The 14,474-nt window shown below is 36.2% G+C and overlaps 1 protein-coding gene across 2 annotated transcripts in view; it reads right to left on the bottom strand.

Moving 5' to 3' along the window:
* LOC123867066 (polypyrimidine tract-binding protein 2) overlaps window positions 1-14,474 on the bottom strand; it is a 270,705-nt gene that overhangs the window by 199,443 nt on the left and 56,788 nt on the right. The window contains exon 2 of one of the 2 annotated variants that reach the window (XM_045908910.1): window positions 12,969-13,025. The exons of the other annotated variant lie outside the window; for it this stretch is intronic. Coding sequence (XP_045764866.1) covers window positions 12,969-13,025 — 57 coding nt within the window. The remainder of the gene's footprint in view (window positions 1-12,968; window positions 13,026-14,474) is intronic. 2 annotated transcript variants of the gene reach the window in all.

Genomic DNA, 14,474 nt, shown 5'->3' with positions numbered 1-14,474 from the left:
TTAATTTAAATTTTAATTTCTAACTGAACATGCCTTAGAGCCGTGATAGCCTAGTGATTACGACGTCCGCCTCCTGCTCGGGAGTTTGGGGGTTCGATCCCGGGCACGCACCTCTAACTTCTCGGAGTTATGTGCGTTTTAAGAAATTAAATATCACTCGCTTTAACGGTGAAGGAAAACATTGTGAGGCAACCTGCATACCTGAGAGTTATCCATAATGCTCTTAAAGGAGTGTGAAATTTGCCAATCCGCACTTGGCCAGATATGAAGATATGAAGTATGATATGAAGATTTAGGAACTGATGATGGTGTATTAATATTGCAGGCACCAAGCAACGACTTTATGATTAAACTGCAAGTTCCAAGCATTGCAAGCAATCTTATACTCAATTTTAGTAAAAGTAATTTTAATGTATCCTATAAATATCCTATTTAAACAAAAATATTATGTATTAAAAAAAATCGGCTTAGCCGGCCAGTTGCATAGAAGTTAAAGTTACGTACCAAACTTTGACCAATAAGAAGAAACAATGTGGGTTGCACAAGTTAATATTAAAGTTAACAAATCTAGACTTGTACAACCCATATATATTGCTTTTATTGACGGTCAAAGTTTAACGGTAACCGTAAAGTAATTTTATCGGCTTGTCATGCAACTGTAGTACATGCAACCGCTGAATCGATTTAGGCAGAGATCACCCTGAAACACTTCTTATTAAGGAAAACAGCAAATAGAAATTCAAATGATGTTAAGAAATTATTGTTTATTACAGTAGATATTAAAGCCAAGTCAAAGTCAAAGTCATTTATTCAAATTGAATACTATTACCAATACACTTTCTGATTGTCAAACAATCAGGTAGTGATAATAAATTAATTACGTAAACTTAATACTAAAACGCGCGGGTTTAAAAAACGCGCCCAAGTCTGAGAAGAGCCCACAAGAAACTCAGCCGGGTATTGACTACCTATCAGTATCTTATTCCTTACATCCCTAAATGATATTACGTGGAATGTATTGTATCCAAAATAGATTTATTTACGCTCTGATAGACCGCTCATTAAAGCTCAACAGTATAATATACCAAAATATCACCAGAGTCATTGGGCATGTCTCCAATACCTATTATTTGTATGTAATTTGTTGTAAAAAGCTCGGAACAGCACGCGATCCGCCTAATGTTTCACTCGCGTTACTGTGACAACATCCACCTTTTACCAAATTGTATTTTCGTGTTCCGAGCTTTCCTTATAAATACTGTTATTAAGACAGCGACACCGTGACAGGTGCTAATGTTTGTAAGTATCGAAACCATTTGTTGTAATGTAAACAGTATGTCTTATGTATGGCGCTGGATTATTTTTACTTTTCCCTGACATTATATTATTCAAGATCCTTATAAGCTCCAAGTGTGTCTCTTCAAGTTAACATTGACATTAACTTTCAAGAAAAGTCATAATTTGATATCTACTTCTAAAATAAAGTTAACGTTAACACAGACTGCTGGCAAGTGATGGTGCAGGTCGACTTGAAGGTTAAGAAATATTAAAAGTGCAGGGCAAAACTGTTACACTAAAGCTTTCCGATAAGAAAGTTAATGTCATCATCATCGTCATTTTAATTCATCACCGTCCACCCGGGACGGTGATGAATTAAAATGACGGTGATCACGGCTCTTCCCTCAAAACGAAAATGGTTTAGAAAATTAACGTCACGAATTAATAAAACAATAGAATATTTAGGAGTAGTTATATTGAAAAATAAATATTAAAAAGGTTATATTTTAGTCCAAATAAGTTGGTTGGTATAGTCATAGTTTAAATACCTACTTCCCACACTACGCAGTTTTTTGATAAATACTGTTTGAAGAACAGATCTCATATATGCGAAGACCCCAAATTCGTGACCATTACAAGAACTTTAGCGAATAAATTAGGGGGAATTGTGGAAGCAGGTAAAACGCCTGTTATCTCCTTCGTAATTTTACAGCTTTCGGGACAAAATCTTTAAGAGCAATTATTCCGATTTTAAGTCTGACTGAAATAAAAATTACGACTCTAATCGACCTTTAACTTTCACCCTCCTCTTAAGAGTATACATGGTAACAATTTTCTGGGTCACACAACAGTCGTAATAGAAATTAAAATCTTCAGCTTTAAACTACTTACAACTTCCCTCATCTAATTTACATCATAGTTATTTGCATAAGGTGCGAATAGTTTTGAGGACGCATGGTGCAAAAATGAACTGTATTATGTCCTTATAAATATCAAAGTGGTACTCCTGAAATGGTCTCATTCGCTCACGCTGCGGTCGTCGGTACGTACACTTACAAAGAACATAAAATAGGCTTTACAAGGCGAGAGGCAGGGCGGGTTGGACCGGTACATCATTACGAGGCCCCGCGTCATTTGTTTATTAAACACCCTCTGAGGTGGAACAGAATAATGGCAACGTAGACTTTGTCACGGGCGTTTTCCCTTGAAATTAAATCGTAATGATGATGCGCCTCACTCGCCGCACGGTTCGGCTTCCGACCCCCGTTATTAAGTTCCCTAACGTCTTGAGGTCAAAATGAATAGGTTTCTTTAAAAGCCCGATAGTATACCAGCTGTCATAGATATGAAAAGAATTGGGTTGAGTGGTCCTCGGCGCGCCGAAAAGTTCGGGGGGAGTGAAAATGACGCTGTTTTCTCCGCCTCTGTGCCTAAATCGGTATTTTGTTTTATCGCGACTCTTGAGTGTTCTGTATTTTTCTGTTACATCTTTTATATATTCACAAAACAATTGTTCCACAGAGAAACTTGCATCCCGGGTAACATAGGATACTTTCTGTGCCGGAAAATTCAAGAATTCCGACGGGATTTCCAAAAAGCTAAATCTTCTAGTATTATTAGTAGAATCTTATAAAGTACTAGCTGATGCCCGCGACTTCACATATACATACATAGACTGCTAAAATCATTTCCTTTCCTTTTGGCTTTGCCGCAGTTGTGTAGAAAAAAATATACCATTTGAAACTGCTTCGCCGGAAAAAAAAATATCGCTCGTACATTTATTTTAATTTTCCTGTAAAGAAATTCTGCATAGCATCAAATTTGATAATTAAATATCATGGAAATGAATAATCACGTCTAATTAATTTATGTCATATAACATTAACAGTAAAATATAGCGATGCGAAATGAAAAGGCCTAACAGCCACAAGGTAACGCGACAGTATAAATGATGCCCTTTCATTTATTGTGGAGGAAGTCATATGAATAATGATCCAACTAAGTCTTGGTCGTACATAACAATGAGGGATCTGATATACGAGTGTATTTTATTTGATCTATCATCTAATACACAATAAAGGATAAACTGACTTTCATTACTTCTACGTTGATTGACATGTCAACATAGAACTAAACCCACTTGGTCTAGAAATTACGGTACGATGCTATTAGACCTACCTACCTGGCTTTCGTGAATCTAAATCAACGGGAAGTACCCTATAGGTTTTCTCAACAGACACGAAGACGGACGGACGGACAGACAGACAGACAGACAGACAGACAGAAAACAAAGTAATCCTATAAGGGTTCCGTTTTCCTTTTGCGGTACGGAACCCTAAAAATGCAGAACCTTAAAAAAATAGATAGCTTAAAGTTGTAGTCAGTAGTTATATTATAATCTTAAAATTCTAGGGACACCTTAAAACAAGTGATAGTTTGCGCATGACTATGGATATATATGTTACGGGCAAGAGTTAAAAAAAGAGGTTAGGTTAGGTTCTTTCATTTAATAAACAAAAACACTACAGTTCACCTATTTTATTACTTTGCCCAAGATAGGGTGGGCATTATTCATAATGGCCGGGAAAAGTGATTAATCATGCTGTTTTAATCACATTGCCCAATTGAGTCGGGCATTATTAATACAGACCGGACATTATTAATAGTGCCCGGACTTATCAAATTGCCCGTAACATATACACAAGCCCGGCTGAGATTTGTTTTCGTACAATGCACAGTCATTCGCAATGTGTTTAGATCGGACTACCTATTTGTTAACCGACTTCGAAAAAAGGAGGTTCTCAATTCGTCGGATTTTTATTTAATTTACAACTAGGTGGACGGATGACATCAAACGAGTCGCAGGAAGCCGTTGAATTCAAGCGGTGCGGTGTAAGATCATTTCCGTGTGGAGAACCCTACATGATACCTATGTCCATAGAACCGTTCGACTTCAGCTGACCACCACTGACCGTGGATCTATTAAGGTGTAGGTATACAGGTAGACGGCTATTTTTGAAACTAACTTGAGCACAAAAGCTTCCATATGTGAGGAGGGTTCAAAAGTAAAAATTGAAATTATAGGTAGGCCGACAAACTTTGTTGGAAGAATTTTAATTAAAAAGTTACTGAAAGTGCCCGGCTATGTGTAATCTGGTGTAGATTAATTTATAATTGGCTGCCCGTGGTTAGGCACTGGATTGTTATATTTGTGGGGCTTTATTAGGTCGTTACAAATAACACGCGTTTTCCTAATTGGTTACAAATTAAATGTGTCATTCTGTAAGCTTTGAATAAGCATAATATGTTGTTGTGTTTCAACTGTTCTGTTTTGTTTTAGCAAAATAGTGTAGTATTAACTTCTAAAATAATTTAGAAATGTATTGGTATTTGGTAAATTAAAGCAATCACACTAATGATATAAGTGCAAAAGTTTGTATATGTATGTGTGTTTGTGTGTGTGTGTGTGTGTGTGTGTGTGTGTGTGTGTGTGTGTGTGTGTGTGTGTGTGTGTGTGTGTGTGTGTGTGTGTGTGTGTGTGTGTGTGTGTGTGTGTCTGTTACTCTTTCACGTAAATACTACCTACTGGGCTGTTACGACTAGAGTGGAGATAAATTATACCTTGGATTGCCTGGAGAGTGACATAGGCTACTTTTTATCCCGGAAAATCAAAATCCCACAGGAATTTGATAAACCTAACTCCACGCGGACGAAGTCGCGGGTATCGGCGAACTATTACTTTCTACATAACGCTATACCTAATTGGTATTTTAAATTATCCTACTGGCGTAGTTTTTTTCTTTTGACATCATAAATTAAATAATTATTATTCATGCAGTGTAAGATTCTCAATTAAGTAAATAAATAAAATATAAGTAAGTACCTACTTACATTATGAAACCCAGCAAAAGCAAAATTTTGTCGCTAATCGCAAGAATTATATTTACGAAAAAGTAGTAGGTAAATATAGTACATTAACGTTTTCCAAATAATAAGCGTCTAAAGTACCCCGTTAATGACTTTCAGAGTAAATGAAATAGCGGCCCCATTAATATTTAACTTTAACGAGTCTTTTTAACGATACATTTTAAAAACGGAAGTCCAATAGGTATATTCGTAAAAATATACGGCATGGTTTTATGTTAAAAGAATACCTTTACTTACCGAAATAGAAAGCCGTTGTAATTAAATTTTGCGACTAAAATTATGGATTTAATAAAGTTTAATAAAGTAGTCTACAGATTCCCTAAAGGTAGCTGTTTTTAGAAATTTATCCCGGGAATAGCACCAAAACGGCTTGAAAGTTGAGAATACTAACTATTTGTTCATGAACACATTATAATTTTTTTTGTTGTATAATTTTTTTTGTGATGTAACCACAAATTCAAGGTTTTCGAATTTGTCCCTTTACGTGTGCTATTAGGCCCACCTGTCTCCTAAATTTCATGATTCTGGGTTAACGGAAAATACCCTATAGGTTTCTTGACAGACATGACAGACAAGTAGACAGACAGACAACGAAGTAATCCTATATAGGGTTATTTTTTCCTTTTGAGGTATGGAGCCCTTTTAGGGTTAACTTTTAAAATATTGTTTGTTTTGTTTTTAACAAAACAAACAATATTTTAAAAGTTTGGCGAGCCTCTAGTCTTAAACTCATTTCTAAACGATTTTTTTGTTCAAAAATACTTTAACCTATGTACATTCCTACCTATTCCTACATATTTATCTATCTAATAAAACCTATCTAAGTTTTCAACGCATGTTGAAAGAATAAATTCATTCTTACGTACCAGATTCGAACCAGAGAAGGCAAGTAAGCACCAAGCACACATAAATCTACACAACGCCCTCCTGGGTGCCAGTACGAGTATATAGTAATTTGCGAATACGGGCAACGCGTCGTGAGCATTAACTATTAAATTCGTTGCATATTATAGTATAGTTAGTGTTGTACTTAATCAAAGTGAGCTTCGTAAATTGCAATTATGTTTTTTATGTCTAAACTTATGTTGATGTTTGGTATATTTTCAAAGAATAAACGAATTACATGCAGACCTAATTCCGTTGTTGGTTTTAATCATTACCCATTAGACTGTTGTTACCGTTATTGTCAGATTAATAGAAGAATTAATAATAGGTCTGTCTGGGGAGAAGTATAGTAATAGAAAATAGCATTTTGATGTTCCGAATGCAAATCGCTTATGGATGTGGAGCATGAGTAGTCGAAATCCAAGAGTACACTGGCCGCATTAGACTAGATGTTCTATGAAAATGTAAATATTTTCAAATATTTCACTCAAGCAAATCCGGGGCGGTTCAGCTTGTTTATTTACGTAGAACGTTAGAATAACAAAACTTATGTTACTAGAAGCTATTTTATGTAAATATCCTGTAATAAATGTACGTAGAAATATAATCTTACAGTGCACATCATTATAAAAATAGACTCCATAACATTGTAGTCACGCATACCACAAATCTGTTTAGCTGACTTGTTAGTCTATCATAGTTTCAACTCTTCAATGTTTTCAATATTATAGTTCAGAGATTTTCCTTTTTAGAGAATAACCTAACTTTAGCAGCAAAGTCATCTCTCTAACAATAAAAATTACCCATTAAGTAAAGACCCCTAGAGATATACAGCTTCAGAGTTTTGTACCGTTTTAAATTTTCTACGTGGGTGAAAATTTCAGTGTTGAGGTAGAAGTGCAGCGCGCAATTTTAGGTGAAAACACTCTACCTTCTGATTTGGTTTAACATATTACTTCAAACTATATATAAAAGGAGAGACTAACTGACTGATTTAATATCAAAGTTCAGCTCAACTGGGTTCAAAGCCTTGAGGTTTTGCATGTAGATTTCTTAATTTTTTCACTAAGAAAGGATTTTTGCGAACAAACCAGGGCGCGTCAGCTAACAGCTTAATGAAATTATATCAATTGATAAACTGTACGGATACAATTATACTAATAGAGCTGTTATTGTTATTTATTGTGAATTAATAACTATTTTGTGGTTTTACATCAAAATAATGGTTATAAGTAATAAGTACTCGTAGGTACCTACCTCATAATCGTACCACGATAAGTAAACTTTTCGATTTATCGACACAGTTTCACAGATGAATTTCCCGTCGCGTCGCGTCGTAACTCGTAACCAAAATCGATATATTATATTCATAAATATTAAATAATTATCGCGTAGTAGTAGGTAGGTAGGTAGTAGTTTGATACCTATATTATGATTACTTTCTTAAATAATTTAGTATTAAAAGTCTAATAAAGTCAGAGTTCCTTGGATTAAAGATCTCGACCGTCTTCAAGAGATACCTTCGCATCACCTTTTGTTTCGATGGCCACCAGCCAGACAAGAGATCCAAACCTCACTTGACACGCTTTTCCCTTTCTCAAATTGAAATGATCGATATTTCTACCGACTTATTTTATGAGTATGAAAAAATATCAGAAGCATCCGAACATGATGAAAATGAATGTAATATTTGCGTAGTTTTAAGAGGCTTTTTCAAAGATATTATAAAACTCTAGATAGGCAAAGCACATGCATTCAAATTTTCAAGTGTGTGACACGCATACTTAGTGGCACAGACTGCATAGATACTGGCGCGGTAATTACACCTATTTGGATAAAGCGACACCTACGACCATGGTACGAATATGGCAAGCGTTACCAGTCTTAGAAGTCGTTTCTAATAGTACAAGACGTCACAGTACACGCATAGGTACACGTGCACGATTCATAACACTATGTAGTAGGTATGAACTATAAAGCATTATTACAATGCGTAGCGCGACGGCAGCTGAAAAGCAGACTTTGCGGTACGCGATCGAGACGCGTAACACTTGTACAACACGTAACAATTTGTATAGAAATGTAGTGTAGAGCATTTTGATGTGAGCGACCGCGATCCGCCACGCTGCATACAATCGCGCGACATTATATCGCACGTCGCCGTCGCTCGTCGCAACCGTTTACCGCAGACTTTATCTCACATGCTCCGCAGTGTAAACGCGTTCATACACTTCCTTGTATTACAAATTCATCTTATATGTATATGGAGAGGTTCAGCAGGTTTAACGATAGCCTGTGAACTCCGTGTTTGGATTTTAGACAGGTAGGTCTTACCTAATAAGTACGAATTTCTGCCTAAGTAATGAATACGTATTTGTGCAGAGATCGATATGTACCAAACCACAAATTGACTTGTCAATGAAGCTGCAGATGGATCTCGTGTGGCAATATTCGTACAATTTCCCATGGTGAATATTCCACATACGTCAAGAACTACTTTTCCCATCGGGTGCGGCGCAATGGCCGTGGCAATGCACTTTCGCTGACCCCATGCCTCCTCCCACGAACTCTATCTCTCTCTAACTAACTACTTTCTTCATTTTCCCTCTCTGTTACACGCAGTTGCGGCTGCGCTTCCCGGTTGCCGAGGTAATAACATTCTACGACGCTATACGTCGTCGGCGTGGAACGGGTTCTGTCGATGACTTGGACGATTACTTGTATGAGAAACAATGGTTACCACGATCACATTATTTTAACAAACTGTCTTCATATTTATGTACTAACGTTAGTATTTGCTACATTTAATCCAATAGCTTTCATACAGCAGCATAAGAAAAACATGAATAACATAAGCATATCAAATAGGTAAGTATATCAATATTTTTAGAGATAATAATATAGGTACTATAGACGTCAGCAGATTTTTCTTTTAATAAACTTATAAGTACGTAAGGTTGCAGTAGAACGGAGTTTCATATAATTAACTAGATTTAACGAATGCAACGATATAGGTACCTACACTAACAAAGCATGAAGTTTGAGAAAGCCCAGAACAAGTTCCACTATATAGTTTCACCCGAAACAAAACAATGCATTACGCAAACGAAACAATAGTTCGAAACGTAACATTCGTAATAATCCATTTTCCGTAAGTATAACTTTCTTGGTGGAAACTCGAAAGCGGTCGATCTTTCTGACGCGCTATATTGTTTCACTATCTCGTTCCATTCCAGGTGAACGGTTCTCTTGCATATGTAAAACTTATTTCAGACTTAAAATGTCTGCCTCGCATCGACGATATGAAGACGTTCTGACAGTATTGTGTACGGTTTCATGGATCCATTAGAGCTTGCATCCTAACTCATGGATTACATAGACGTATCTCCATCCCATGTAATTTAAAAGCTGGATATCAAGAGTACGATCGGGCGCCACGGATATTTCAACTTTAACAATCAAATATTTAGGACTACATTCGTTAGTATCACTCTCCGGAGGACCGCGTCCTAGACTTGCGAGTATATCGTCGGCCGCGATGCCAACTGTGCCAACTGCTCGGCAAGCTCTTGCATTTTGAGGCATAAGTCTAAGTATTTGAGTGCACATTTGATTGCGCAGTCTATGTTGTTACGAAACATCGCGACTAGCAGCATTCCATCGCACAATGAGTAATTTAAAAATTCAAAAACTCGTCGACGCTCCGCGTACGAGAGGTGAGGCGATCCTACGAGAGCGGCTCTGCAATTTAGACTGTTATCTGTTTACGTTCTACACAATGTGCTTAAAAGAGAAACAATCCGTACAGACAGAGGGTAAAATACAAACATGCCAAACCGCCTTCGATGCATCGGAGAGGATTTGATTGAAATTACTAAGGCAAACAAAAAGGCAGTCGTAACAAGCCCTCGAATAAACTCATTCATAATTCTGCGAACATCGGAACTAAAGTAAAGCTCGTCAGTGGGTAAGTACGGAAAGCGATCATGAATCTAAAATCAATTACCGGGAAAATAAGGAATGTAATTCTTCGAAGAGAGCCGCGTGCTGGATGCTAATTGGTAAACATGCAGCGCAATGATCGCCACGACCGCTCACTATTTTAAAATGAAATTCTTTCCATTCATATATTCCAAACTATAGTTGCACGTTATTCAGCAACATAGCATCGGCATTGCTTCTAGAATAGGTATTTGATTGCAATTTAATTATTCAACCGTTTTTCGATTACATCTGTAACATGTAATGCATGGCCGAGATATGTCATTTTAGTAAAATGAGTCAAATGCGGCTTTTATTCCATTACTATATTTATTCGAAAATCAGCTCGAGATAATAAACACTCTATGAACTCGTATCGTACAAGTGTGTCCACAATAAAATGTGTGGCAGAAGGCATTGTTGGAATTACTAAAAAAGTAACTGGGGATACTGGAAAATAATGAATATTTTACTATATTAAACAAAAATAAAGTTTTTAAACATTGAATAAGAATTCAATATTCCACTTAAACTTTAAACAAACTTAACTTACATATAAATATGTACCTTAAACTAATTCATTTACGTTTCAGTTTACGAATGCGAGTCGGGAGAATTCAGATACAAGTTCACGGAGCTTTCAACTCTACTTTTATAAGAATAGCTTTTACAGTGGATTGCGGAGTGATATTTTGTGTTTTTTAATGTAGATTTTTAACGCAAAACGTGGAAGAGTGTGGCGTTAAAAACTGGGCCGTAATAATTAGTCTTTGGAGTACCTAGTACCATGAATAGGTACCAAGAGTTTTATTAGTATATGTAGTAATTGACAGGATGATCTACTAGACCTTATGTCAATGATTAGAATCTATGTCTAAATATACAAAAGGAGAAACTGATTTACTAACATAATCATCGTATACCTCAACCAATGGGTCAAAACCTTGAGATATTGCATCTATAACATCTCTATAAAGTGACCTATTTATAATTTTGCGAATATCTATCCTAGCGAGTCATACCATCAGCTATTGGTACCAAACATAAAAGACCAAACTGGCTGATTGACGTATCAATGTACTCCATCTCAAACCGCTACATCTAAAAACTTAAGATTTAGAACTTAGGTTCTCTTCCATTCCATACCAAAGGGATCTTTAAAAAACTAAAAAATGTGAATCCAGGCAGACGAAGTCGTGGGAAAAGCTAGTTTTAGGTATTATAAGGTTTATAGGCAGTAGTCTCAAATATTTTAGCAACTTCTACAGAGGTAGGTAGGTACTTGCCAATATTACCTGTCGTAGCATGTGGTAAAAATGTGGTGGGCGAGCTTACAAATATGTAGAAAATACAAATATGTAATATAAAATGAATACCTACGTCCTAACGCATCAAAAGCTTGAATTAATTAAAATAAAATGTTTCTAAATAGGTATATATAAGTATTATATAAAGTCACATTTACCGAAATATAGCATTTAGGTATACATTTGCGGTACTCATTCATTTCTCTCGAAATCATATTCAGGAATTGAATGTACAGAAAACTCCAGCGGAAAAAAATGTTTACATGACTTACGGGAGTTTGAAATAGCAAAAAAGCCGAATAACTTTGTGGATTCCACGTTTCGCTTTGATACTCTTGAAAGTATGAAAATCTTGTTGATTAACTCTTCGGTCTCTTCAAAAGTTTTTTTTTTTTTTACTTTTATGTAAGGAAATGTAGATAGCTGCATTCGAATTCGATTTAAGTTAGCCAAGGCGATGTCAGTAGACACAAATTTATAAATAGCTAGCTTACAGAAATCGAATGTAGCTTAAATAACAGTTATAAATTATTTCTTTAATAATATAGTGGAAAATATAGCATTGTGTCGACTTGGTACGAGTATCTGGATGGGTGACCGAATAATTATATAGGCTAATTAGTTTTCAGCACTTTTTCGAGACTGATTCTTCGAGACAATAAAGGTTTGGTATCTTTTATATAGTTTAGTGTATTTAATCTAGTATATCTAACTGTCGAAAAGGTCATCTAAAATAGCGCTACTTGAGAGCTTTTGCAGTGTAAATATATAATATATTGTCTTAACCGTTTCTTATACATTTATTATCTACCTAAACAATGTGTTATGGAGATCCGAGAAGAAAACCACTAAATATAACTTTTAAAAGTTAATGAATAAAGCCTTAAAATCAACGCATAGGTTCAGGCGGAGTGGAGTCTATCTCCCAAAATTAACTCACAATAAACAAAAAATCGAAACAAATTATGTAGACATTTTGACTAGCTACACGTCCAAAGCATGGGCAGATCACTAACTTACGAGTAACTATATCACCGACTTACAGGAAATTATTATCTACTAGCTGATGCTCGCGATTTCGTTCCCGTGGATATAGGTTTTAAAAATCCCGTGGAAATTCATTGATGTCCCGGGATAAAAAAGTAGCTTATGTGTTAATCCAGGGTATAATCTATCTTTATTTCAAATTTCTGCCAAATCCGTCTAGTAGTTTTTGCAGGAAAGAGTAACGAACATCCATACATGTATACAAACTTTTGCGTTTATCATATTAAATTATCTATCTATTCACCTACTCATGGTACCTGAAATTAATTTTACAATATATTTATTGTAAAATTAATTAAAATCATTTTTTTAAAGAATATTAGCCATACTAATCATGACTTATACTCCCCTGTCTCCTCCAATCAAGCGTAAAGCTTGTGCTAGGAGTGGGTACGACAATAGTGCAACGGGTGGGGTTTGAACCGCCGACCTTTGGGAATTCAATCCGCTCCTCAACCGTTGAGCTATCGAGTGCCGAGGCTCATTATGCCATAACATTGTATTGACGTGCAAATTACCAACAAATTTTCGAAAGGAACTCACCGTTTCGGACGCTGTGTAGCGCCCGTTGCTGCACTCAAGTAGTGAAGATTCACTCACCTGTAATAAAAAATAAAAATCAGTATATGTACGTATACAGCTGGAAAACTAAATAACTTAGCCTTAGGTATCTAACTGCCTGCAAACTCGAACAAGAAATTTACCTACTAGTTAGTACTTTTATCTGGATACGTACGATTGCTTTTGACCCGGATGTTTTATAAGGTGGCTTTCGGAATTAGTTCATTCAAAATCATGAACTATTTGGTTTTAATCATAATATCAATTCATAAAATCGATAGATCCTACTAGATATGATCCATTTCAGAGATAGCATGTGAAAAATCACGTGAAAAGTCTTGTTATACCTATCATCGTAAGGTAACACTTACTTCCTTTTTGAAAGTGGTCTGTAAAAATTATGAAACTAAATCTTCACAAAGTTTAAAACATAAATCCCACATTATTTTTCGCGCGCGCATGGTTATCGACTCGAGCTAAGACGCTAAAGAGTGTGCGAGCGAGAACACCTCACATCGCTTTGTGTAAGAAAGAGAAAACCGTCACTTTCCATGAAATGTCACATGTGAAATCATTGTGAAGAAAAATAATTATTTCATCAAAAATAAATCAAAATTCGTTTAGGAAAATAATGCCGCAATGTATGATGAAGTAGCAATAATGCCCATCTCCAGATCCTAGATCGTCACCGTCCGGTTCATGTGGGCATTTCTATCACAGCCTCAGGATCTGGATTCTGGGGTTCGAAGGCCAAGTTCAGTCTCTATTTACCAACCCATAGGTACCTAATATCAATTCTTGCTTCTCGCAGTTTAGGTGGACATTACCCCAGTAGCCCATCACCTAGCAGTATCATGATTGAGGAGTTTACAAATGCTGTATTGTTATTGTCATTCGTGTGAAAAGTGCCATCGTAACGTTTCCGTTCGCTACTTCCATTATAAACAGCGCCTTAAGGCAGAAGATTAATATCAGTCCAAGTCCTATCCGCAAAGCATTTTCATTTGTACCCTGTTTCACCACGATTCATAGAAGTAGGGGCAGACCGCAATCTGAGCTTAACTTCGTTACGGGAATTGCTAAATGCCCCATTGTTGGTCAAGCCCCGCCTGTGGCAGCCCAAGGATAAGACATGCAAATAGATATCCGTTTGTGTTCAATTTAATTTAGTTTGGAGGAATTCCTGTACCTATTTCAGTTAATTTTTGACTATTGACTCGCTCATGTCATGGGTATTGTTTTTAAAACATTTCATTTTTAACCCCCGACCCAAAAAGAGGGGTGTTATAAGTTTGACGTGTGTATCTGTGTATCTGTGTGTCTGTGTATCTGTGTATCTGTCTGTGGCATCGTAGCGCCTAAACGAATGAACCGATTTTAATTTAGTTTTTTTTGTTTGAAAGGTGGCTTGATCGAGAGTGTTCTTAGCTATAATCTAAAAAAATTGGTTTAGCCGTTTAAGAGTTATCAGCTCTTTTCTAGTTTTCT

Source organism: Maniola jurtina, chromosome 7, assembly GCF_905333055.1.
Source record: "Maniola jurtina chromosome 7, ilManJurt1.1, whole genome shotgun sequence".
Classification (NCBI taxonomy): Eukaryota; Metazoa; Arthropoda; class Insecta; order Lepidoptera; family Nymphalidae; genus Maniola; species Maniola jurtina.
This window is presented reverse-complemented; position numbering and strand designations above follow the sequence as displayed.